This window comes from Tenebrio molitor, chromosome 4 (genome assembly GCF_963966145.1).
Source record: "Tenebrio molitor chromosome 4, icTenMoli1.1, whole genome shotgun sequence".
Taxonomy (NCBI): Eukaryota; Metazoa; Arthropoda; class Insecta; order Coleoptera; family Tenebrionidae; genus Tenebrio; species Tenebrio molitor.
Genome location: NC_091049.1, coordinates 27,606,249 through 27,633,835, shown reverse-complemented (window position 1 = coordinate 27,633,835; position 27,587 = coordinate 27,606,249). Strand labels below are relative to the sequence as shown.

The 27,587-nt window shown below is 34.6% G+C and overlaps 1 protein-coding gene and 1 long non-coding RNA gene across 6 annotated transcripts; one reads left to right on the top strand and one right to left on the bottom strand.

Annotated features, from left to right (window-relative positions):
- Positions 1 to 1,220: 1,220 nt before the first annotated feature.
- Positions 1,221 to 26,586, top strand: LOC138127632 (uncharacterized). Of its 5 annotated transcripts, XR_011158293.1 has the most exons (10): positions 1,221 to 1,424; positions 1,473 to 1,660; positions 1,710 to 2,218; positions 12,461 to 12,560; positions 12,767 to 12,859; positions 12,906 to 13,061; positions 22,855 to 22,954; positions 23,161 to 23,253; positions 23,300 to 23,455; positions 23,513 to 26,586. XR_011158293.1 is itself a non-coding variant. In XM_069043693.1 (7 exons), exons 1-7 carry the CDS (start codon positions 1,403 to 1,405, stop codon positions 15,650 to 15,652), a joined length of 1,095 nt encoding a protein of 364 aa, XP_068899794.1. In that variant the 5' UTR covers positions 1,221 to 1,402; the 3' UTR covers positions 15,653 to 19,471. The 5 variants fall into 5 exon arrangements, 2 of the variants coding, with proteins under 2 accessions (XP_068899794.1, XP_068899793.1); XR_011158294.1 differs by lacking the exons at positions 1,221 to 1,424; positions 1,473 to 1,660; positions 1,710 to 2,218 and adding an exon at positions 8,656 to 10,192; XR_011158295.1 differs by lacking the exons at positions 1,221 to 1,424; positions 1,473 to 1,660; positions 1,710 to 2,218 and adding an exon at positions 10,227 to 11,717.
- LOC138127633 (uncharacterized) lies at positions 5,003 to 6,693 on the bottom strand. Its single transcript, XR_011158296.1, has 2 exons — positions 5,275 to 6,693; positions 5,003 to 5,227 (listed from the first exon to the last, which is right to left on the bottom strand). It is a non-coding gene; the product is annotated as an uncharacterized lncRNA (long non-coding RNA).
- Positions 26,587 to 27,587: the final 1,001 nt, after the last annotated feature.

Sequence of the window (27,587 nt, the reverse complement as noted above, 5' to 3'; positions counted from 1 at the left end):
ATTATTAACTCTAATATTGAAACCATATCCAGTGCTATTTAATAGATTTGTCAAAGGATTAATGGCTAGACAAAACCATAAAGGACTTAAAGAATCTCCTTGATAAATTCCCCGTTTAATTTGAATAGGCTCGGATTTTAATTTAGTATTGTTTATTGATAAATTTAAAGTAGTTCTCCAAAATGTCATAACATGAGATAAAAAGTTAATTAAATCCAAATTAATTTTATAAATTTTAAGAATTTTAATTAACCATGAATGTGGTACTGAATCATAGGCTTTTTTGTAGTCTATGAATGCGGTATAAATATTTCTATTATTTTTTCTAGCTTGTTCCATTATTACCGTACCTATTATGAGTTGTTCTTTACAACCAAAACACTCTTTAACACAACCTTTTTGTTCTTCATTAAGTATATTTAATTTTTGACAATGGTCGTAAATTATTACTTTAATGCAAGATGTCATAATTTTATAAATTGTAGGCAGACATGTGATTGGCCTATATTTTGATGGATTTTTAGTATCGGAATCTTTTGGTTTCAGATATGTTATACCATGGGCCAAAAACTCTGGAAATGTGTTAGGTTCCCTAATAAATCCGTTAAAGTGATCAAGTAAGCATTTATGAATACAAGTAAATTTTTTTAACCAAAAGTTATGAATTTGGTCACCTCCAGGGGATTTCCAATTATGTGAACTATTAATATTTTTAACTAAAATTTCAAGGCTAATTTGAATATGATGTCGATTATTACTATCTGGTATATCATTTTCTAAATGAGGAATCCATTCTGCCTGATTATTAAATTGAACTTCATTTGACCATATGTTTGACCAGAATTCTTTAATTTCGTTTATATTTGGTGTACCATTATTAGTTTGAGTTTTATTATCTGTTAAAATTTTGTAAAACAACTTCTCATTATTTCTAAATAGTTTGTTTTCAAATTTCCGTTGTTTATTATTTTTATATCTTTTGAGTCGTTTAGAATAAATATGTAACTTCTGTAATAAAGTCTTTGATTTCTATTATTATTGGTATGTAATTATTTTCAATATACAACTTCTTTTTCATAAAATTGAATTTCAATTATGCGTGAGCGAAAGTCCGTGTGCGAAAGTGCGTGAGCGAAAGAGAATGAGCGAAAGTGAAACCTTCACCCACTGGTAACCATGGATACAGACCCACTTTCTACGTACCTACGATCGACTGTTCAGAAAAGTCAATAGGTAGAATGTTCTTAGCCTAATTCTTTTACATTATAGAGAAGGATTATTAGGTGTATTGATCGACCAAATTAAGAAACAATTACGAATACTAGCTCCGAAGTAAGAGTAGACTCAACTTCGACAGTTAGGTGTGGTCGTATTAGTGGAGACTCTTTCTCTGAAATTAAATATGAATCCGAGTCGAATGAACTGTAAGTTTATTAAATATAAAGAAACAAATTATTTTTGAATGTTTTCAGACGACTGTCTAAAAGTAGTCCGTGTGATAGGCAGCGACATTTATCAATTCAAATTTGTTAAACTGTTGCTGAAGTTAACGCTCATCGCCTACTTAACACTGTTACTCCTTCAGCTTTATTACTTCTTTCAAACACCTAGCGTGGAAGACCTGATTAAATACGGACCACTCTTCTTGCAAATGTGTTCCGTAATTTGCACCGACCAGTGTCTCACTTGTATGCAAGAAATGATTTCAGGCCGTCTTTGCGTTCGTCGTTCTCTTGGTCAAAAACCATATGGTCGATGATATTATGACCGCCATAAAGCTCTGGGACATCAGTTCGGCCGGAAACGACGTCAAACTGAGAATTCTGAGAGAGTCGAGGCAGATTAACACGTTCGTCGTGGTCAACACAACTCTGATCGTGCTGTGCAGCACCTCTTACATTTTATCATGTCATAATGACCCCGAAGTAATTTTCATTCAAATTATATTTGACAAGTTGTGTCCCCGGGAGGCCAATATTTGTGTTTTCATTTTCAAAACGACGATATATTTGGGGGGGCTTGCGATGGTAGCACAACCATACCAAACTATTTATGCCACTCAACAAGTGAAATTTCAAATATATCTTTGTAACGCATTCATCGAAGGGCTGAATACTAATGTTGAAGAACTTGAGGTTCTCATCCGTGATAAAATGTATCAAGAGGAGATCGGATCGAAACTGAATATGATAATAGACAGACACTGCGTATTTATTCGGTAAGTTTTTTTATTTTTAGTTTTTCAGAGACTCGATACAGACCACACTACACGAACACCTTCAAAGGATTTCTCCAATTTTTCTTCTTTCATCAGTTTATCAAAAACAAATTATCAAAATTTTATTTTTATTGGAATGTTTCATTCGAAAGCTCTGTTCTATCTATGAGAATGAATAGTGTTTATAAATTTAAGTTGTTTACAGATTAATGTTCAAACTCTACTTTTTAACATATGTTGCAGATGAAGTTGCATCCGTTACCTTGAATTACCAATTAGTACCCATTAATTCCCTAGAATTTGAAAATTAAATTTTTTTATTTAAAAATTAAAACAAGGGTGCAAATTCTAGAAAATAACATGAAAAACTCGTTTTAAAAGGGCATTGGCGCACTCGTCCCATACAAAACTCCCCTACGGGTCGTTTTCTACACTTGGGACTCGTGTGCCAAATCAACCCTAATAAAACTCGTTCTTTAATATACTATTTTCTATTTTGCACCTATAACACAGTCAGTATAACACTCAAACGGGTTTCGAAAAGGAGCTCTTTTCTTAAAACTTAAATTTTTAATGTTGGCAGTGACTCATAGTGAGTTGTTGCTACGTGATCACTGCATTTCACGTGACACTTTAAATTCAAAACGTACAATTGTCTATTTACCAGCGTTACCAACCCTTATATTAGCATTATGTTTTGAACTTTTTTTAGATTTAAGGGGCAAAGTAGAAAAAATATTGTATTATACTCCGTTTTTAAGACATTTTGTCACACTTGTTTGCTTAAAGCACTCGTCGCTGAGCTCCTCGCGCTCTAAAAAACGCGTGAGACAAAATGGTGTCTTATAAAACTCGTTTAATAAATAACTATTACTATTAGTGCTATCTACGTTGGACAGGATTATTCTAAATGATTGTAGTCGAAGTAGGCCATACCCATGTTATTACATTTTTGCCGCTTTCATGTGAACTGTCAGTTTTGTCGCTGTCATTGTCATTTTTTTAGGTGAAAAGTGCCGTGATGAGATTTTTATTTATTTTTGTTAAATTAACGATTGAATCCAGAAATATTGAGCTGTTTTGCACCCACTTTAACTCCCGTGTGTGAACGGTGTGTACTCACTTATTCACATCATTTTAATGTTTCTTATATGGAGCGGTAACCATACATTTTACATTCAGTTTTCACGCCTACTTCGACTACAATCATTTAGAATAACCCTGTATAAGCATCGTACCGTGAGATCTAAAAAAAAAAAAACATTAGAGTAGGCGCTGACCAAACATTTCAGTTGGCAATTCGTGAGATTTCAATTAACAGATGTCAGTCTTAAAAGTTAGGTTAGTGATTTTGAGGATGTTGAAATCTTGATTTTCATAAAGAATTTTGTGTGCAACCGTACGCGAAATGAGCACTTCGCGTGCGTACAACAGGCCGCGAAATTGAATTTCGCAGCCGTTGCCTTGACGACGGCCGTAAAAGTAAAAGTCATTTTTATATTTATTTATTATTACAATTACAACATATCTATCTGCATATTTCCGGTGTAATCTTACAAAATCTGGATTGGTTACAGTTAAAGTTTGATTTTGTGTCAGCAACGGCCACTATTATACTTGGGCCAACCAACAGATATAGTAATGAAACCGCCCCTTAGTGCCCGCGTATTTTAAATAGCAGCTTCCAATTGGCTTATTCAAAACGTGCGTAGATTTTCGAAAGCCTGACTTCTATTAAAAAAAAAAGCGTACAAGTAGTGAGCACAATTTAGGCTAGATTGCCATATCGTAAACCTATCTTTTAATTGTTGTTACTTAAAAACCTGTAACAAAACCCGTGATGATAGCTGGATTTGATCGATGTATTCTTCAGAGATTTTAATGTGTATAAATGTTTTGCCTTTTATTAGGCAAGTATTACCAATTACTACAAACTTTTATTCACAAATTAATGGAAAAAGGCAACTCTCAACAATCTAACAACAATTTAAAAATTTATAAAAAACAGTGTTTTGACATACTCGTACATACAAAATGTCAGTAATACGTTTTCTTGGAAACGATTAATTAATTTTATCCCCATTTACAGTAGCCCTCAATACGTGTAGGTACGCTTTTTTTTTAATAGAAGTGTACATCCACAAAAATTACTTGACGGCATCCGGCATCTCATTCGTTTTAACCTCGCTTCGGGAGTTTGACCACCTGTTTATGTTTGTTTGTTTTCCTTGGCATTTTTCGATTTGTATTACAAAATAATTTTTGTTCAAGACTTTTGGTTCTCTATTTGTTAGAAAGAACCTGCTTCATTGTGAAACAGGCTTCGGCGTATATCGTTCTACGCAACTAGGCCACATCCCCTTTTTTTTATTACTACATATATCTGTTGGTTGGCCCAAGTATAGTACAGAATTTTCATCCGGTTTGAAATTTCCGCCAATTTCAAATAAGACAGCCGCATGAGGTTGAGGAGTCGATAAGAAAGATCCCCATTATCGATCTATCATCTAATATTGTCTAATATGAAACATACACATGTGAATTAGGTTAATTTTGGTTAGTTTTTCACCGATCACAAAGAGAAATATCTCGTATCATTTCCTGAATGTCATCAACAGACATTTTGGTTTATTTGTGTCTTTGCACGGCTCCTGATATTTCCAAGATGAAAATAACCTAAAAAGGAGCAGATGATACAACATAGCATAACAGAACTTAACATTTACCTTCCACAATAAATAAATTATCCGACGACGGCCGTAATAAATGTATAAGAATGTGGGGTTCAATATAATTGGTGTTTATTTCCAGCAAACTAACTAACTAAATAGGTACAAGTCACAAAAAGTAAGCAGTGTAGGTATACAGGATAGGAGAGAGGTTAGACGAGCTGAGTCCCTGCGAAAGCAAAATTTCTTGTAAATGCTTGCTGGGTGTTGATCTTTTGTAGGCGTCGGTTGGCGTTCTCTCGATGGTGTGGTGTCGGCGAGAACGGTTGACCAATGGGGGCTGTGAGGGGGGGCAGATGATGCATCATAACATAACTTAACATTTACCTTCCACAATAAATAAATTCCAGTAAATAAGCCAATACGTTTTCCGACACCGTTTTCACATTATTCTTGTTACACCAGTCTGAAGTCAGTGTAACGTTTTTCAAATTGCCGTTTCGATTTTTCAGGTTTCAAATTCGACACTGCACAATTTTATTTATAATTACGGAACTGAAACATCGTAATTTTCCTCCGACATTTCTACAAATTTTTTCAAAACGAATTGTTTTATTTATTTCGTTTCTATAGCGACGTGGCGACATGTGAGCCGATTTTATTTTTATTGACAGCGAAGGAAATTTTACCTGTTCATTTTATAACTACAAATATTCGGTTGCACACAAAATGTTGTGTAAATTAATTACAATAGGAGAGAAAATCGTCTTATAACTACCATAAATAATTCCATAAATAAATAGGGGCTGTTACTTTACCTGATGTTTGCTCTTCCTTAGGTCGGCACTGCACAACAAAGGGGCAATAAAGTTAGAGGGTATTATGGTAGTTATAAGACGGTTTGCTGTCCTATTGTAAAATGATTTACAATTTAAGTCAAAATTGACTATTTCTAGACGAGGACTTTACACCGTGGCTGCGAAATCCTTTGACGACCTTGAGATTGTCTTGCCTCGGCCTAAACGCACTCGGCGACAATTTTTCTCTTGGTACGTCAAAGAACGATTTCGCATTCTTGATATACAATAACTATTTAAGAAAGTTTTAACTTTTAAGTACATACTGTTGACGCCTATTTACAGAGGGGGGTTACCACCCTCATTGCTCACCCCCGCTTGTAATTTGGGCAGTCGCTTGTTGCTTGTAAGACGAACAGTCCTAAAATAAACGTTCGCATCTTTAGTAATTGCATTTTTATTGGTTATTATAACGCAACACATACACAAAAAAATAAAATATTGTATGCACCACGGGAGATATTCATGTTTTTCCCCTCGGTTGACTTAGGTCCAAACTTAAGTTAGACTCAATCTTGAGACAGACTTGACTTTCGATTTGTGTTTTATAAACAATACTTGAGCATTGATGAACGCTACTTTATAATAAATCATACCTCATGAATTATAGACGTTGGAAAAAATAAACAAGAGCAACATTTTACATTCGTAAGAACAAGCTTTATTCCCAAACCCGACGCCACTGGTACGCAGATTTTTTGGTAAAATTTTAAACAAACGTCAGTTTTAAAGCAACCTTGAAAATAGTTTTCGATTTCGAGAAAATTTACGAACGTTTCCTGTAATTGTAATTAAAGCCGGCGGCGACAGTCACTTCCAAGTTGGTTAATGGACCTTTAATGGCTCATCAAGGTCGCCAACGACCTTTAATGAGCCTACTAATGTGCCTCTTTTACTACTGAGTGCTATGCTCTTAGTCTATTCGTTTTTTACATTATTGAGAAAGATTATTAGGTATACCTATTGATCGATCAAATTAATAAAACATTAGGATAGTCCAGTCAATAGAGACATAAAAATGGCTCCACCTTGCAAAAGGTACAGAAAAGTTTATACTTGGCAGGTATCTTCTATTAGGCATTTTATTAATATTGCCGAGTTTGCGACCTTGGAGGTTTGCCGTTCGCCCCGCCATACTGGAGAATAGGGGTGGAAAATCACATTTCTGCGATTATTTCATTATCCGTGCGATATACGTCTATCTAAGTTATTATAGAAAATGTAGAGCGTACAATTCTCTACATTTTTTGTTGTTTATATTTTTTTGTCAGATCAATAGTTTCGTAGTTACAGCGTGTATAAATCGAGAATTTCTTTTATTTTTGTACTTTTTATTCTTTTCCACACCACCATAGAGGTAGAGTAATAGGGTGCGTTTTTTTTTGACGTGGTGTCCCCAGTGGGCATAGTCCACGATGCAGTAGAAGTTTACTGTTTTACTCTTTTTGATCTCTTTGTAACGTAGACGGATCCAAATGATCTGGATCGATCGGTATCGATGAGCTGAATTCATCAGAGTTTATGAATTCGGGAATTCCTCTTGAGAATTTTCCTTTTGTTCCTCAGGGTTCTCCAGTATGGCAGGGCGAGCGGCAACCCCCCAAGGTCGCAAACTCAACAATATTAATAATATGCCTGACAGAAGATACCTGCCAAGTATAAACTTTGATGTACCTTTTGCAAGGTAAAACTCCCTATTGATTGGACTAGGAATAATATCTCCGAAATAGAATCAATTTCAACAGTTAGTCGTGGTCACTTTGATTGAGACTGTTCCTTATTAAAAAAACTAAATGATGAATTCAAGTCGAATAAACTGTAAGTTTATTAAATTTAGAACTCCACACTAGGAATAGGAAACAATTGAGATGTAATTAAAAAAAATGGGTCAAAAAAATAGTAGACTTATAATAAATTCATTAATTTGGATTTTACATTTAATTTCCAAACAAAACCGCAAAAGGACTTGATTGTCACTTTGACAAATTCATCTTCAAATTTTTATTTCTTTTAATCGGATTTTGAAAATTCGCTACTATAGTTTGCAAACTAATTCTTAGGCACAGACCTACGAAACTTCAACAAATAGTAAAAGAATTCTCTACTATTGATCGATGAAATTACGAAACAATTACAAATAATATTTCGGAGGAAGAATCAATTTCGACAGTTATAGTCGTGGTCTTTTTGTTGGAGACTCATTCTTTGAAATAAAATTATGAATCCAAGTCAGATGAACTGTAAGTTTATCAAAAATGAATAAACAAATTCTAGTGGAATATTTTCAGGCGACTGTATGAGGTTACACATGTCATACATTGTTGTTTTCAGAATAAGAATCTCTATCAGAATTACTTAAAAAAAGTATGTATCTGTATTTGAAAAAAATATTTTGACAGTTTAACCTTGAAGTACTTTGGATTTTACGTGAATTTAGTAGATACGCCATTTTGTAGCTTATTCACAACCATTTAATTTGGTGTATAGATAATTAAAATCCTTCGATAAATGAGGGAGCTATGAATTTGTCTCTTTTTTTGAAGACGCCCTGTATATTATTCATAAATTTTATCTTTCTGCACTTCTTCTCCACATAAACTTTAACTATGCCAAATCTCACACTCCTCCGTGCGCGCAATTTGCTTAAAAAGGGGTACAAAGGTTTTCCTTCACGTATTAATATACTGTGGAAATTACTTATGGAATAAATTCAGTAATTTCAAAACTAATGGCATTTGTCAAAAACGCTGAAACAGGTAAATTTTTATTTTTCATGGTGCTTATTTTAAGTTGCTTCACTTGTTCATGACGTCATCCATTTTTGAGCTATGACGTCATCACCATTTTTTTTAAATGACAACACTGACTTTTTTCTTCTTTTTCTGATAGACCTTACTACTACCTAAGCGATTAATGAAAAAAATTGGTACCTTAGATAACAATTTTTTTGAGAAAATGACAAATTTTACTTCAAAAATTTAATTTAATTTTTAATTAAACGTTATGTCAAAATTTCATAGCAATCGGTGAAGAACTTTAGGAGATCTTAGATTTTGAACAACACTTACATATAGGTACATTTTTATTAACGAGGGTCATCCAGAAGTAAGGTTACAAGGGCTCCTGAGGCCGAGGGAAATTTTTTGTTTCGAAGTTGGCGCACCTGGCATGTAGGGGGGATCCTAGCTGTAAGTTTGTTTGGTTCTGCGTGTTTGTGGGCCATTTTGTTCAGCCACAATAAATTTTTCCGATGGAGAGGTCGTCGTGCGCTCCCACCACCTCCGTTTTGTACAGGAAGGAGAAACTTTTCTGGGTTCTATCGTGACGGGGGAATGAGACGTCGGTGTGTCACTACACCCCAGAATACAAAAGACAATCACTTTAGTGGCGTCATTCATTTTCCCCAGCCACCATAATGTTCAAGACGAACCATTCAGCCGGAGAAGTCATGGCATCTGTTTTTGGGACCGTAATGGGTTCCTTTTGGTGGATTTCATGCCTAAAAGGACTACCATTAATGCAGAGGTTTACTGCAATACCCTAAAAAAACTCAGAAAAGCCATTTAGAACCGCAGAAGGGAAATGCTGACCCGAGGAGTCGGCCTCCTGCATGACAACGCCAGGCGCCATACCGCGCCAGTTTCACAGGAGCTGCTGACATCGTTTGGATGGGATATTGTGACCCACCCCCCCTATTCACCGGACTTGGCGCCTTCGGACTATCACTTTTTCACTAAACTAAAGGAGTTTTTGGGTGGGAAACGTTTTTACAACAATCAGGAACAATCGAGGAAGTGGCTGAAAGAGCTGGCGGTGAAGGTTTATGACAATGGCATACAAAAGCTGGTGCCCCGACTGCAAAAATATCTCGATCTCGACGGCGATTACGTTGAAAAATAGTTTAATATATTTGTGAGGTATCCTGTGAATTTCAATTGAATACAAGCATTTCTCGATCCTACATAAATGTTGTAACCTTACTTTCTGGATGACCCTCGTATATAGATTAACCCCATCAGCCGCTAACAGAACTATTTGTACCATCATGTTTTCATACAATTTCTTTCGTCACTTTAAAAATTTATCAAAGAAATAATAATATCAATTTGAAAAATAAACAGAAAAAAAATCTGTATGAAAACAAGATGCTATACCAGGAATGATGTTATTAAAAAAATATGTACTATTAAATTTTCGATCGCACGGTAGTTTAATTTCAGAATAGGGTGCCGGTCGAGTGACGTTCATGCATTCATTAAAGTTTTGTTATCAATCACCCATTTTTGTTATTTAAATTCAAAAGTATTTACATAGTCAATTTATTTAAATATAAGTAACGAATAGCGAATGTTAGGAAATGTGGTTCCAAGTCTTACGTGGATCTTTTTTGTCGAGTCATTTTGATATTGGCAACAAAGGTTTTGAAATGACAGAAATGGCAATTTCTCGTAAGTATCAAAAGATTTTATGAGTATTAAGATAGGTAAGGACATTATACCGATCGAAGACAACAACAATTGTCTTCGATCGGTATAATGTCCTTAACGTTCGTGACCCTTTGAGGTTTTTTGCGCGATAGAATAATTATTACAAAGCGTTCGTAGAATAGGCAATGCGATATATGTTACCCTTCCACATCATGTTGCCATAATCTCGATTTTTATATTACGTTTCTATAGCAATCTGCAAACATTACCGCTATTGGAGTTTTTGTGAAAATATTGCCGAAATCCAATTTCGCGGCCGGTGCTCTTATCGACGGCCGTTAAAGTAAACTAGAATATCCGATGATTTGCAACATGTATAATCTTACAATCTTACTTATCATAACAGAACTTAACATTTACCTTCAAACAATATTTCTATAGCGACATGCCGACATGTAAGCCGACTTTATATTTACATATTGACAGTAAAGTAAATCTTACTTGTTCATTTTATAATTACAAATTTTCTGTTGCACAAAAAATTTTGTGTACACCTTGGCAGCGAAATCCTTTAACATCTTCGAAATTGTCTTGCCTCGGCCGCAAGCGGCCTCGACGACAATTTTTCTCTCGGTATGTTAAAGAACGATTTTGCGGCCTTGATATACAAATAACTATCGTATGATCAAAAAGTCTTTGTATCAGGGTTGCCATGGAATTAATAAGCTACGAGTCGCCATGAAATTATTTACTTCAATTATTTTTGATATTTACTTGACAACTTTCAAGTTAACAGGTTATAATTCAAATTGTTTCAAAGAGAACATATTTTTTTACGAGTATTATTGAATCATGCTACAGGAATGGAAATCGTGGTGAAAATTGTAAATGGGTTTATTCGCTTCGTTTATGTTTAAATGAGTTCCTTGAGAGATTAGCGCTACTTTGAAGTACACATAAAAACTACGGGCAGTAAACAAGCAAACAGAATTCAGTCGCGCAAAAAATAAATTACGAATTAACTGAAATTGATTCAGATCTTGAAGGTGACGAAAAATTTATTCTCACTATCACCTTTGAACTTGTCGTCTTTTGTGGTTTTTCGTTCCTTTGAATCGGATTTTGAAAATTCGCTATTCTTGTTTGCAAACTAATTCTTGGGCACAGACGTACAATCGACTATTCAGAAAAGTCAATAGGTAAAGTGTTCTTAGCCTAATTCTTTTTTACATTATAGAGAAGGATTATTAGGTGTATTGATCGACCAAATTAAGAAACAATAACGAATACTAGCCCCGAAGTAAGCGTAGAATCAACTTCGACAGTTAGTTGTGGTCGTTTTAGTGGTCACTCTTTCTCTGAAATTAAATTATGAATCCGGGTCGAATGAACTGTAAGTTTATCAAAAATGAATAAATAAATTCTAGTGGAAAAAATTTCGATTTTACCATTTATAATTTCAGCAACAGGAATAGTACCGCAATCTCTTTTTAAAAATTTAAAATTTTGGACTTAGAGAAAACATTGGTGGTTGAAATTCAAAAAGGTATATTATTATACTCATATCATATCGTTAGGAAGTTCCTTAACATTGACACAGAACATAAAACACAAAAAAGTCAAAATGTGGAGGCGAGACGCCGGTAATTATGTTGATAAGCACTGCACTATTACTTGATAGTATTATCACTATTATCCCTAATAGTGTATGTACTCCGGCAAAATTGCCGGGCCCCCGTTGGAGGTGGGATACGGAAGTGGAATATTTTCAGATGACTGTCTAAAACTAGTCCGTGTGATAGGTAGCGACATTTATCAGTTCAAATTTGTGAAACAGTTGCTGAAGTTAACGCTCATCGCCTACTTAACACTGTTATTCCTTCAGCTTTATTACTTCTTTCAAACACCTATTTGTGTTTTCATTTTCAAAACGACGATGTATTTGGGGGGACTTGTGATGGCGGCACAAACATACCAAATTATTTATTTCACTCAACAAGTGAAATTTCAAGAGTTTGAAGATCCCATCCGTAATGAAATTTATCAAAAGGTAATCGAGACAAAACTGAATATGATAATAGACAGACACTGCGTATTTCTTCGGTAAGGTTTTTTATTTCTCCAATTTTTTTATTTCATTAGTTTATCAAATACAAATTATCAAAATTTTGATTGGGATGTGTCATTCGTTAACTCTGTTCTAACATACTATGAGAATCAGTTATGTATAGAGCGAAACAATTATTATCAACTACGAGAATAGTGTTTATAAATTTATGTTCTTTACAGATGGAAAAATAACACTTTGATGGTGATGAGTAATCTGATAATACCATTCACTATTTGTGCTATCATCGTTGGAATAAGTATTGTGCTTTTATTCTTGCAAGTAAGTTGTTTGCTTCTGCCTTCTTATTTATTTGAAATTTGATATATTATTTGATTAAATTATTATCGATTAATCCCCACATTCATCAAACGTACGTGGTCATCCAATCAAAAATGTTTATCGCGATAAAAACATCCTACTACTCACTATGTCACTATGAAGAAATTTAATTTAATCGTTTTCTCTTGCAACTTTGTAAATTGTAGGACGTGCTGTTGTGGCGTTATTATTTGAAGGCTGTCGTTGCGCTCTTTACCATCTCAAGTCTAATCACGGCTGGACAATTTTTCGAGGACGAGGTAAAAATAAATAACAAATTTATTTTGTATGAAGGTCCTTTTACAGTCAGAAAATGTGTTCTTAAAATTTACGGCAACCGAATGGTATACTTGGAACATCAGAAACAGAAAGAAACTAGTTCTGATTTTGATGAACACTGCCCAACCCCTACAGTTGAAATTTTCCGAGAGTTTCATCATAAACTTTGACCTCCTGGTGTTCGTGAGTAATATTTTTATTTTCTCGTCAGTTTTTCATTTTGTTTCGCTTTACAGATATGCAAGGCTCTCTACTCCGTACTGTCGATTCTTGTCAAAGTGAAATACAATTAGATCTGACTGTATTCCAATTTGATCTTCTAAAATAAAGTTGACTCAAGTTGCAAAGAACCACTTGTCATTTGCAACAGCATTTTTTCAATATTTTTGAACCAAATAAAGGCACAACGGGACCAGAAAATCATAGTTTAGATTGAATATTTTCCATATAAGTACAGTTTTGAAGTAATTTCAAATGACTAATGCCATAAAAGTGCTGTTGTAAATGATAAGTGGTTCTTTGCAACTTGAGTCAACTATAGATAAACTCTGTCCACTCATAGATTGCTTGATACATGCTTGACATAAATGTTACTAAAAGTGTTCACTCTACGCTACACTCTAACCGGTGTTTTTTTTTTAATTTGGCGTCGAAGTAAGCGTTGAACTGTCGATTGTGAACGCACTATACAGGTTACGGATTACGGATCAGCTGTTTAAATTTTACACGAGTGGTGCGCTCTCAATCGACTCTCCAACGCCTACTTCGACGCCAAATTAAAAAAAACACCCTTTACACTCTACGCGAAATTAAAAAAAAATGGAAAGAGCAGGTTTACACGTGATGTTTTATTATTATTCTGCATGTTTGCACTTAGGAAAGACGAAAGAAAACTTCAGTATAGTAGGAATAATATATTAGGTTTAATTAATACAGGGTATTTCACGAGTGATAATGTGCCCACCGGAATTAAAAAATGCAACGCACAATACATTTTCGAATTTCCGAAAAAAGCTGGCTACTAAAATTAAAATATCCAGCTTTTTTCGAAAATGGCTAAACACAAAAAAGAGATTATTTAATATTTAATGCATTAGCAAAAATTACCTCTGTACTCTACGACTCTGTATCATTTTCGATGTTTGTAATGTCACTTAAAGCGTTCATTATGCTACTGTATAATCTGTTTCAAAATCAAAAATCCATCAACAGTGCATTCTACTTCGAAAATACGACCGACAACGTTGCCGACTTTTGTTTTTAATGTGTCTGCAAGTGTCAGAAAAAAGTGGAGTTATGAGAGAAAACTGTTGGACAGTCGTTTTGGTCGTAGTTCATCGTGTTTTTTATTCTCATTTTATTATTTCACTCAAAAAGTATGATATGGTAGCTAAAACCCTTTTTATCTTCAAACCTCATAAAAGTGACAAATTGTATCACTCAAATGACAAGATAAAAGTGTCATTTTGTGTGATTAAACACATGAATAGCAAAATTGACTATTTTATGTGCCAAATCACATAAACTACAAAAATCAAAGAGTTCAGCGAAATCATCAATCACTTCACAAATTCAAAAAAATCAACAAAAATCCCAACGAAACAGATCAAAAGAGCAACACGATCAAAACTGATAACTTTTTTCTACTTCCTTCTCTAAAGTGACACATTTTGCACTGACAAATAGTGTATAAAACGTCACTTTAATTATATTATAGTATTGCCGTTATAACTTTTTATCTGCTCCGCCCACTAAAATTGACCAATCAGAATCAAAGCCAGATTCAATCTGTACAACTTTTCATCACATTTGCCACGTAAAAAAAGTTAAGGTTAGAATTTTGCTGTCAAGTCCACAATTATTGTTTTAGGTTCTAAAAAATAAAATGTCATTAAGACAATTCGAATGTCAGAAATTTTTACTGTGTAAATCAGATCGTCTTAACAACCTATTTGATTGGTAACTAAGAAAATGAAATGGGCGGGGCAGATAAAATGTTACGTTGTCCTTAATATAGTCACAACTTGGTGTCCATTAGGGCGTTTTCGGAATATTAAACACGCTCGAAGTTTCTTTAAACACGGCTTGAATTTTTTGGACATATTTAGCCCTAGATCAAGTTGGTATTTTGACGTTTAACAGTTTCGCATCCGGTGTAAAAGAAAACGTCATTGCAGTGAAATAATTCGTTCTATTTTTCAAATATGGACCTGAAGCCACCCCATGATTTGCTGCCTGAGAAATATCTATATTATACTCCGACTCTCTTTAGTTTGTATGTTTAAATTAACGTTTAATAAAAAAGTTGCTTGTTTCATTTGTTTATTTGGTTGTAGAAAAAGTATAGTATTCAACTCGTGCCTAACATAAAACTCGTGTCTAATCTAAAGTGCCGTTTACAAATCTTGTTGCATAATGTACTATTAAAACCAGTGGAACGCAAAACAAAGTCTAAAGATGAAAAATCGCAAATCTAAATGCTTAAACCAGTTGACAGCACTGACAAATTCAAATTTGAAATGTCAAATAATTAATTTTTCGCGTGGGTTTCATAACAACCAATGAAAATCAGTGGCGCGAATGTTTCAAGATACTACCAATACAATCTATGATACTTTGTTAATATTTTAATGTTATGGTTTAGGGATTTTGTTATCTAAGGTTATTTAAAAAAGTCATTCTATCAGTGGACGTAGTCTCTCGTTGCCTGTATCGTACTTTATTTTTCACAATTTTCTTCTCTGTAGAAGCAGCATTTTTTGGATAAAGTCTGAGGTTCCGTCATTTTTTGTTCAAAACATTTCTCCTCACGGTTAATTTGAATCTACACTATTCGCCAAAAAAAGCAGAGCACCCAGAAGGGATGATCGCACGAGCTTGAAATTCTTCAAACGAAGGAATGAATGATTAAATTAAAGATTGGGCCGACGTGACTCTACAATCATTCGAGAATGGAGGGCTTGGTCCAACGAAGGCTCAGAAAGACGTAGGAAAGGTAGTGGTCGGCCAAGAATTACGAATGAACGTCAAGAAAGGCGTCTTCGGCGACTGGCTTCAGTTAACCCGTTTGAGACAACTCGGTCGGTGGAGGTTACTTGGAGGCTTGTTTTGGAAAAACAGGTGTCTATGCGAACAATTTATCGCGGAATCCGTTCACATGACTTAGCTCATAACGACCAATTGTTCGGCTTCTTTTAACCCTAAAGCATCGAGTTGCCAGACTCGAGTGGTGTAAGCTGAGGGAGCATTGGATCGATGAATGGCACCAAATCATCTTTAGTGATGAATTTCGGTTTTGCCTATGGCAATCTGATGGGCGGTTGCATGTCAGAAGACCTAGAGGACAAAGGCTAAATTTGCAATTCGAACTTCGACGCCATTCTGGCTTAACACCCGGTGCTATAATTTGGGGTGCAATACAGTATCGAAGCAGGTCACCTCTAGTCTTCATTCAAGGAAGTCTTGAATGTCAATTTACATTATCTTGTTGATCGATAACGATTAAAGCAAATTGTGAGGTTAGAAAAAGTCGTCGCTGTTGTTTAGTGTTTACGTTCCTTTTGAGATCCTCCTTTCATTGCTTTCCTGCGTGTAATAAAACAATTCTTTTCGGAGCTAACTTTTGCCTGTGTTTTTTACGATCCCTGCAAGTTTCAAAACAATCGAAGACAACGAATATTCGCGTTGACTAACGCAGATAAACGTAGTAATGTCGTGACGTCATGGATGTGTAATGACGTACACGCATTGCCTCGTGATTCTGACTGTACCTATGTTACCTAATACTCATACTCCAATAATTCGTTAAATGTCATTATCTCGACTAAACGAGTAAAAAATGTATTCCTATTGCCTTTGATTTTATATTACTAAATTGGCCACCTAAATGCAACCCCATGCAAGAAATTTTACTTTTGGATGTCACTCATAGAGAGCGCAGCAATCAACGAAACAAATTTTTACATTCGACCGAATGAATTTGTGAACACTAATTAGAGTTGATGAATATTCAGGGGAGCGGTTCTTTCTTTGCCAATTTTCACAGACATAACGTACGCTATCAAGGGCCGAGCCTTTGATTTTATATTAATATTAAATCAAAGATTAAACGAAATCTCCTCCTGGAATCCGAGGGTTTTTCGTTTTCCGCTTACATTTTCAAACTAAAAGAAATAGCGAAAACATATCAGTAGTAAAAATTTTCGTTTTTTTTGCGCTCTGCAAAGTATCTCTTTGTAGACTCCAGTCGCTTGGGAAGGGACATTAGGTGGGGAGGTGCAGCAACACTATTTCGTTCACCCGTTCTGTGGTTCGATCAGGTCCATTTATTAGTAAACTAGCTGTACCCAGCCACGTGTTACTGTGGCCCAGTCAAAATAAAGTGCCCGGCCACAAAATTTTTTTTTATCTACTTTGGATTACAAATGGGCTCATTATTATATCGAAAACAGTTTAATAATGAATCATATTATTAAACTGGTTTTGGTAACTTTTAGCTTTTGTTACATTGGCAACATCAGCCGTTTGATGTCAGGTCAGGTCACGATGTAAATTTAGTAAATATATCCTTACGTTTTTGTGAAAAATGTCTGTTACAACCCACGCGAAAGTCCCTAGTCTATATGAAAACTTGAACAGCTAAAATTTCAGGAATTAGTAAAGCAAAGTAGATAAAATAGTATATTACACTCGTTTAATAAGACGTATTATCACATTCGTTCCATTAAAGCACTTCTCGCTATGCTCGTCGTGCTTTAAACACACTCATGTGATAATAAAGCGTCTTATTAAACTCGTATAATAATATACTATTTTTATCCAAAATCGTGTGTAATAAGCGAATTATTGTGGTCATTTGACCATTTGAGGCAAGGAATATAGATCGTTATTCATTACCCACTAGTGAGAGAAAAACTCGGACTCTCGGAATAATTAGGTTTTCTCACAGTTTTGTTAATAAACATGAAAAGTCATTATAACATCCACAAACAAAACAAAATGTCACAATATCAATCATCCCACACCCTTGGAATATATTCTTGTGAAAATTTTATAAATATTATTTCAATATTTAAATCAATTACACACGATTTTGGTTAAAATGTTATAACTAATATTCAGGGTGATTCATATAGTTTCATACATATTTTAATCAGTGGCAGATTCCGATCTCAAAAGGCTCTTAACAATAAAACATAGAGTCATACATCAAAAAATGGCAAAAATTACCACATCGGTCTTTTCACTATTATCAAATGCTATTCTTCGCTAATTTATTAATTATTTATTCCACTTTACCTTTATGTCATAACAGAAACAAACAATTATTGATATAAAGAAAATATTGGTATCATGAAGGTCGCTTTAGTTTCATTTTGATAACAATTCCTTCGAATCACCCCGGCAGCTTGTTTCAACGTAAAATATTTTCATTTTTCTGCAGTTCTTAAAAGGTGGTAGTATGTACACTCTTCAACATGTTTTATCTTCAACAATTTTAACGTTAGAACCTAGGCATTTTTGTAAGAGTGTCTAGAGGTCGGAATCTACCACCGGTTGAGGTTTTTATGATACTATATGAATCACCCTCTAGGTAAATCAAAACACGCGCGTATTCGAATGCAACGTTGTGTCAAAATTTCAAAGCAATCGGTGAAGAACTTTCGGGGATTTAATATTTTGAACAAACGAACCTATAGATTGAGAAATAGTGGATTTTGGTATTTTTTCGTTACTAACAGCGCAAAAGATCGGCCAAACCTTTAGAAATTTAATAAAAAAAAAAAATCAATTATCTATTTCCAATAGTTCAGGAGTTATACATTTTTTAATGGAACCCCTGCAACCCCACTTTTTTACGAAAAAGATGACATTAATCAAAAACGATGACAGATAAATGTTGACAAAAGGAGATTCTAAACTTAAAATTTAACTTAGAATCAAAATTTTAAATCAAAATGAAACCTTTCCATAAAAAACAAAGATGGCGTCGATTTCCGGTAATTCCGGAAGTGTCGCCATTTGGAAAATATTTTATTTGAACTTGGAGCCGTCCATTATAGTCGGCTACCAATTTTCATATTCATACGATTTTAGGAAATCAGAAAGTTTCTAACGAACGGGCTACATGAATCACCCTGTATAATATAAGGTACCTACATAACCACACGCGCCTATTCAAATGCAACGTTGTGTCAAAATTTCATAACAATCGGTGAAGAACTTTAGGAGATCTTAGATTTTGAACAAACGAACACTTACATATAGGTACATTTTTATTTACGAGGGTCATCCAGAAGCAAGGTTACAAGGGCTCCTGAGGCCGAGGGAAATTTTTTGTTTCGAAGTTGGCGCACCTGGCATGTAGGGGGGATCCTAGCTGTAAGTTTGTTTGGTTCTGCGTGTTTGTCGGCCATTTTGTTCAGCCACAATAAATTTTTCCGATGGAGAGGTCGTCGTGCGCTCCCGCCACCTTCATTTTGCACAGGAACGAGAAGCTTTTCTGGGTTCTATCGTGACGGGGGAATGAGACGTCGGTGTGTCACATACTTGTTTTTGGGACCGTAAGGGGTTCCTTTTGGTGGATTTCATGCCTAAAAGGACTACCATTAATGCAGAGGTTTGCTGCAATACCCTAAAAAAACTCAGAAGAGCCATTCAGAACCGCAGAAGGGAAATGCTGACCCGAGGAGTCAGTCTCTTGCATGATAACGCCAGGCGCCATACTGCACCAGTTTCACAGGAGTTGCTGACATCGTTTGGATGGGATATTGTCACCCACCCCCCCTATTCACTCGACTTGGCGCCTTCGGACTATCACTTTTTCACTAAACTAAAGGAGTTTTTGGGTGGGAAACGTTTTTCTAACAATCAGGAGGTCGAGGAAGTGGCTGAAAGAGCTGGCGGTGGAGGTTTATGACACTGGCATACAAAAGCTGGTGCCCCGACTGCAAAAATATCTCGATCTCGACAGCGATTACGTTGAAAAATAGTTTAATATATTTGTGAAGTATCCTGTGAATTTCAATTGAATACAAGCATTTCTCGATCCTACATAAATGTTGTAACCTTACTTTCTGGATGACCCTCGTATATAGATTAACCCCATCAGCCGCTAACAGAATTATTTGTACCATCATGTTTTCATACAATTTCTTTCGTCACTTTAAAAATGTATCAAAGAAATAATAAATAATACCATTATCAATTTGAAAAATAAACAGAAAAAAAATCTGTATGAAAACAAGATGCTATACCAGGAATGATGTTATTAAAAAAATATGTACTATTAAATTTTCGATCGCACGGTAGTTTAATTTCAGAGTAAGGTGCCGGTCGAGTGACGTTCATGCATTCATTAAAGTTTTGTTATCACCCATTTTTGTTATTTAAATTCAAAAGTATTTACGTAGTTCATTTATTTAAATATAAGTAACGAATAGCGAATGTTAGGAAATGTGGTTCCAAGTCTCATGCACGTGGAGTCATTTTGATATTGGCAACAAAGGTTTTGAAATGACAGAAATGGCAATTTCTCGTAGGTGTCAAAAGATTTTATGAGTATTAAGATAGGTAAGGACATTATACCGATCGAAGACAACAACAATTGTCTTCGATCGGTATAATGTCCTTAACGTTCGTGACCCTTTGAGGTTTTTTGCGCGATAGAATATTTATTACAAAGCGTTCGTAGAATAGCCAATGCGATATATGTTACCCTTCCACATCATGTTGCCATAATCTCGATTTTTATATTACGTTTCTATAGCAATCTGCAAACATTACCGCTATTGGAGTTTTTGTGAAAATATTGACGAAATCCAATTTCGCGGCCGGTGCTCTTATCGACGGCCGTTAAAGTAAACTAGAATATCCGATGATTTGCAACATGTATAATCTTACAATCTTACTTATCATAACAGAACTTAACATTTACCTTCAAAGAATATTTCTATAGAGACATGCCGACATGTAAGCCGATTTTATATTTACATATTGACAGTAAAGTAAATCTTACTTGTTCATTTTATAATTACAAATTTTCTGTTGCACAAAAAATTTTGTGTACACCTTGGCAGCGAAATCCTTTAACATCTTCGAAATTGTCTTGCCTCGGCCGCAAGCGGCCTCGACGACAATTTTTCTCTCGGTACGTTAAAGAACGATTTCGCGGCCTTGATATACAAACAACTATCGTATGATCAAAAAGTCTTTGGATCAGGGTTGCCATGGAATTAATAAGCTACGAGTCGCTATGAAATTATTTACTTCAATTATTTTTGATATTTGCTTGACAACTTTCAATTTAACAGGTTATAATTCAAATTGTTTCAAAGATAACATATTTTTTTTACGAGTATTATTGAATCATGCTACAGGAATGGAAATCGTGGTGAAAATTGTAAATGGGTTTATTCGCTTCGTTTATGTTTAAATGAGTTCCTTGAGAGATTAGCGCTACTTTGAAGTACACATAAAAACTAGGGGCAGTAGAAGTAAATAATTCTATAGAGGGTTTTTACACTTAATGGCTATCGCGATCCAAAGACTTTTTGATCATACGATATTACTGTCGAGTTTAACACAAGTAAACACAATGTACTGTCTTCGAAACAGACGTGGTAAACAAGCAAACAGAATTCAGTCGCGCAAAAAATAAATTACGAATTAACTGAAATTGATTCAGATCTTGAAGGTGACGAAAAATTTATTCTCACTATCGCCTTTGAACTTGTCGTCTTTTGTGGTTTTTCGTTCCTTTGAATCGGATTTTGAAAATTCGCTATTCTTGTTTGCAAACTAATTCTTGGGCACAGACGTACAATCGACTATTCAGAAAAGTCAATAGGTAAAGTGTTCTTAGCCTAATTCTTTTTTACATTATAGAGAAGGATTATTAGGTGTATTGATCGACCAAATTAAGAAACAATAACGAATACTAGCCCCGAAGTAAGCGTAGAATCAACTTCGACAGTTAGTTGTGGTCGTTTTAGTGGTCACTCTTTCTCTGAAATTAAATTATGAATCGGGGTCGAATGAACTGTAAGTTTATCAAAAATGAATAAATAAATTCTAGTGGAAAAATTTTGGATTTTACCATTTATAATTTCAGCAACAGGAATAGTACCGCAATCTCTTTTTAAAAATTTAAAAATTTTGGACTTAGAGAAAACATTGGTGGTTGAAATTCAAAAAGGTATATTATTATACTCATATCATATCGTTAGGAAGTTCCTTAACATTGACACAGAACATAAAACACAAAAAAGTCAAAATGTGGGGCCGGTAATTATGTTGATAAGCACTGCACTATTACTTGATAGTATTACTATTATCCCTAATAGTGTATGTACTCCGGCAAAATTGCCGGGCCCCCGTTGGAGGTGAGATACGGAAGTGGAATATTTTCAGACGACTGTCTAAAACTAGTCCGTGTGATAGGTAGCGACATTTATCAGTTCAAATTTGTGAAACAGTTGCTGAAGTTAACGCTCATCGCCTACTTAACACTGTTATTCCTTCAGCTTTATTACTTCTTTCAAACACCTATTTGTGTTTTCATTTTCAAAACGACGATGTATTTGGGGGGGCTTGTGATGGCGGCACAAACATACCAAATTATTTATTTCACTCAATAAGTGAAATTTCAAATGTATCTTTGTAACGCATTCATCGAAGGGCTTAATATTCATTTTCAAGAGTTTGAAGATCCCATCCGTAATGAAATTTATCAAAAGGTAATCGAGACAAAACTGAATATGATAATAGACAGACACTGCGTATTTCTTCGGTAAGGTTTTTTATTTCTCCAATTTTTTTATTTCATTAGTTTATCAAATACAAATTATCAAAATTTTGATTGGGATGTTTCATTCGTTAACTCTGTTCTAACATACTATGAGAATCAGTTATGTATAGAGCGAAACAATTATTATCAACTACGAGAATAGTGTTTATAAATTTATGTTCTTTACAGATGGAAAAATAACACTTTGATGGTGATGAGTAATCTGATAATACCATTCACTATTTGTGCTATCATCGTTGGAATAAGTATTGTGCTTTTATTCTTGCAAGTAAGTTGTTTGCTTCTGCCTTCTTATTTATTTGAAATTTGATATATTATTTGATTAAATTATTATCGATTAATCCCCACATCCATCAAACGTACGTGGTCATCCAATCAAAAATGTTTATCGCGATAAAAACATCCTACTACTCACTATGTCACTATGAAGAAATTTAATTTAATCGTTTTCTCTTGCAACTTTGTAAATTGTAGGACGTGCTGTTGTGGCGTTATTATTTGAAGGCTGTCGTTGCGCTCTTTACCATCTCAAGTCTAATCACGGCTGGACAATTTTTCGAGGACGAGGTAAAAATAAATAACAAATTTATTTTGTATGAAGGTCCTTTTACAGTCAGAAAATGTGTTCTTAAAATTTACGGCAACCGAATGGTATACTTGGAACATCAGAAACAGAAAGAAACTAGTTCTGATTTTGATGAACACTGCCCAACCCCTACAGTTGAAATTTTCCGAGAGTTTCATCATAAACTTTGACCTCCTGGTGTTCGTGAGTAATATTTCAGAACTTTTTCTCGTCAGTTTTTCATTTTGTTTCGCTTTACAGATATGCAAGGCTCTCTACTCCGTACTGTCGATTCTTGTCAAAGTGAAATACAATTAGATCTGACTGTATTCCAATTTGATCTTCTAAAATAAAGTTGACTCAAGTTGCAAAGAACCACTTGTCATTTGCAACAGCATTTTTTCAATATTTTTGAACCAAATAAAGGCACAACGGGACCAGAAAATCATAGTTTAGATTGAATATTTTCCATATAAGTACAGTTTTGAAGTAATTTCAAATAACTAATGCCATAAAAGTGCTGTTGTAAATGATAAGTGGTTCTTTGCAACTTGAGTCAACTATAGATAAACTCTGTCCACTCATAGATTGCTTGATACATGCTTGACATAAATGTTACTAAAAGTGTTCACTCTACGCTACACTCTAACGGGTGTTTTTTTTAATTTGGCGTCGAAGTAAGCGTTGAACTGTCGATTGTGAACGCACTATACAGGTTACGGATTACGGATCAGGGGTGCGTTCGGAAATGTGCTGTGGGAATAGGTAATGGTAAGGTAATGGTACACCCAAGGATTATGACGTCATTGCCGAGATGTGCCGCGGCAACATCACATTTGTGAACGGTTTGTTGCAATTTTGTGGTACTGGTAGGAGTGGGAGTTGTTCTATTGGGGGTTTCCATTTAAAAAAACTATCGATGATGTCATAACTCGGAAACAAATAACTGCTTGAAATTTTATTTTGTATTAAAATATGTATTTTTAAAAACTAAAATTGACCTGTCCAAAGATGAAAAAAATTTTGTTTCATTTTTAATGAATTTATTCCATACTTTTGCCGTTCACTGTATAAGCCTTTTAAAACAAATATAAACTGAAGAAAATTATATAAATCAAATAAACTTTTTAAAACAAATATTACATTATTTTACTCCGTTCAACCTATATTATTTTATTAAATTAGAAAAATATAGGTAAAGGTAAAAAAATCACCAAATTGGCAATACATAGTCCTTAGCGACTTAGCCACCCAGCTTATTATTGAGGCGCCAAAATGACGGTGAATTGACAGTTTATTATTATTATTGCGCATGTGCGGCAATTCTTCCCACACTCATGGAGCATGGTAACTTGGGAACACCGTCAGGCAATCACCCAAACAATTCTGAACGCATGACAGATGGCCATGTCTGCATTACCGGTAATTTACGAACGGCGCATGGCGACCTAGGTGCACCTGGGTACGATTTCTGAACGCACCCCAGCTGTTTAAATTTTACACGAGTGGTGCGCTCTCAATCGACTCTCCAACGCCTACTTCGACGCCAAATTAAAAAAAACACCCTTTACACTCTACGCGAAATTTAAAAAAAATGGAAAGAGCAGGTTTACACGTGATGTTTTATTATTATTCTGCATGTTTGCACTTAGGAAAGACGAAAGAAAACTTCAGTATAGTAGGAGTAATATATTAGGTTTAATTAATACAGGATATTTCACGAGTGATAATGTGCCCACCGGAATTAAAAAATGCAACGTACAATACATTTTCGAATTTCCGAAAAAAGCTGGCTACTAAAATTAAAATATCCAGCTTTTTTCGAAAATGGCTAAACACAAACAAGAGATTATTTAATATTTAATGCATTAGCAAAAATTACCTCTGTACTCTACGCCTCTGTATCATTTTCGATGTTTGTAATGTCACTTAAAGCGTTCATTATGCTACTGTATAATCCGTTTCAAAATCAAAAATCCATCAACAGTGCATTCTACCTCGAAAATACGACCGACAACGTTGCCGACTTTTGTTTTTAATGTGTTTGCAAGTGTCAGAAAAAAGTGGAGTTATGAGAGAAAACTGTTGGACAGTCGTTTTGGTCGTAGTTCATCGTGTTTTTTATTCTCATTTTATTATTTCACTCAAAAAGTATGATATGGTAGCTAAAACCCTTTTTATCTTCAAACGTCATAAAAGTGACAAATTGTGTCACTCAAATGACAAAATAAAAGTGTCATTTTGTGTGATTAAACACATGAATAGCAAAATTGACTATTTTATGTGCCAAATCACATAAACTACAAAAATCAGTTCAGCGAAATCATTTATTAATGTTTAACCACGAACATTACACAATACTTATTAATAATTTAAATCACTAAAATTGCATTTTAATGGTGTTCGTTTTATGGTTTTATTGCGTTTGAAGATAAAATAGTATATTTTATTCGGGGTAAAAATAATTTTGTATGACTAAGCTGAATTAAACTTTTTCTAGGGATTTCTTTTTTTCTGCCAACATAATTCAACAGGTGGTGGATTTTTGATTTTGAAACAGATTCTTGAGGCCTGCACTCACTTCACAAATTCAAAAAAATCAACAAAAATCCCAACGAAACAGATCAAAAGAGCAACACGATCAAAACTGATAACTTTTTTCTACTTCCTTCTCTAAAGTGACACATTTTGCACTGACAAATAGTGTATAAAACGTCACTTTAATTATATTATAGTATTGCCGTTATAACTTTTTATCTGCTCCGCCCACTAAAATTGACCAATCAGAATCAAAGTCAGATTCAATCTGTACAACTTTTCATCACATTTGCCACGTAAAAAAAGTTAAGGTTAGAATTTTGCTGTCAAGTCCACAATTATTGTTTTAGGTTCTAAAAAATAAAATGTCATTAAGACAATTCGAATGTCAGAAATTTTTACTGTGTAAATCAGATCGTCTTAACAACCTATTTGATTGGTAACTAAGAAAATGAAATGGGCGGGGCAGATAAAATGTTACGTTGTCCTTAGTATAGTCACAACTTGGTGTCCATTAGCGCGTTTTCGGAATATTAAACACGCTCGAAGTTTCTTTAAACACGGCTTGAATTTTTTGGACATATTTAGCCCTAGATCAAGTTGGTATTTTGACGTTTAACAGTTTCGCATCCGGCGTAAAAGAAAACGTCATTGCAGTGAAATAATTCGTTCTATTTTTTAAATATGGACCTGAAGCCACCCCATGATTTGCTGCCTGAGAAATATCTATATTATACTCCTACTCTCTTTAGTTTGTATGTTTAAATTAACGTTTAATAAAAAAGTTGCTTGTTTCATTTGTTTATTTGGTTGTAGAAAAAGTATAGTATTCAACTCGTGCCTAACATAAAACTCGTGTCTAATCTAAAGTGCCGTTTACAAATCTTGTTGTATAATGTACTATTAAAACCAGTGGAACGCAAAACAAAGTCTAAAGATGAAAAATCGCAAATCTAAATGCTTAAACCAGTTGACAGCACTGACAAATTCAAATTTGAAATATCAAATATAGTTATTTATGGTATAAGTGGGTTATTTAAGATATTACCCACGAGAGGTATTTGTAACCTACGAGGGCTTGCCCGAGTAGGTTATTACCTCGAGTGGGTAGTACTTAATAACCCACGTATGCCATACAACGTTTTATCCAATATTCCAAAATTTTTAGATAATGACATTATTGATGAAATTCTGCTCCCGATGGGTTATGAACGTTAATAACCCACGGTGCTAATGGCAACGTGGGTTATGTATGTTATAACCCACGGTGCAAATGGCAACGTGGGTTAAAACAACAGACTAGTTATAGCCCAGTTTACTCAATTAAAACTAACTAGTAAAACACGATATTACTATTGAATGTTGGATAAATTAATTTTTCGCGTGGGTTTCATAACAACCAATGAAAATCAGTGGCGCGAATGTTTCAAGATACTACCAATACAATCTATGATACTTTGTTAATATTTTAATGTTATGGTTTAGGGATTTTGTTATCTAAGGTTATTTAAAAAAGTCATTCTATCAGTGGACGTAGTCTCTCGTTGCCTGTATCGTACTTTATTTTTCACAATTTTCTTCTCTGTAGAAGCAGCATTTTTTGGATAAAGTCTGAGGTTCCGTCATTTTTTGTTCAAAACATTTCTCTTCACGGTTAATTTGAATCTACACTATTCGCCAAAAAAAGCAGAGCACCCAGAAGGGATGATCGCACGAGCTTGAAATTCTTCAAACGAAGGAATGAATGATTAAATTAAAGATTGGACCGACGTGACTCTACAATCATTCGAGAATGGAG

Excerpts from the sequence above, each read along its gene's own strand:
- LOC138127632 (XM_069043692.1), top strand. The coding sequence starts at position 1,403 with ATGAATCCGAGTCGAATGAACT. Across the intron at positions 1,425-1,472 it reads GAATCCGAGTCGAATGAACT|ACGACTGTCTAAAAGTAGTC; the intron begins GTAAGTTTATTA and ends GAATGTTTTCAG. Across the intron at positions 2,219-12,460 it reads AGACACTGCGTATTTATTCG|ATGGAAAAATAACACTTTGA; the intron begins GTAAGTTTTTTT and ends TGTTCTTTACAG.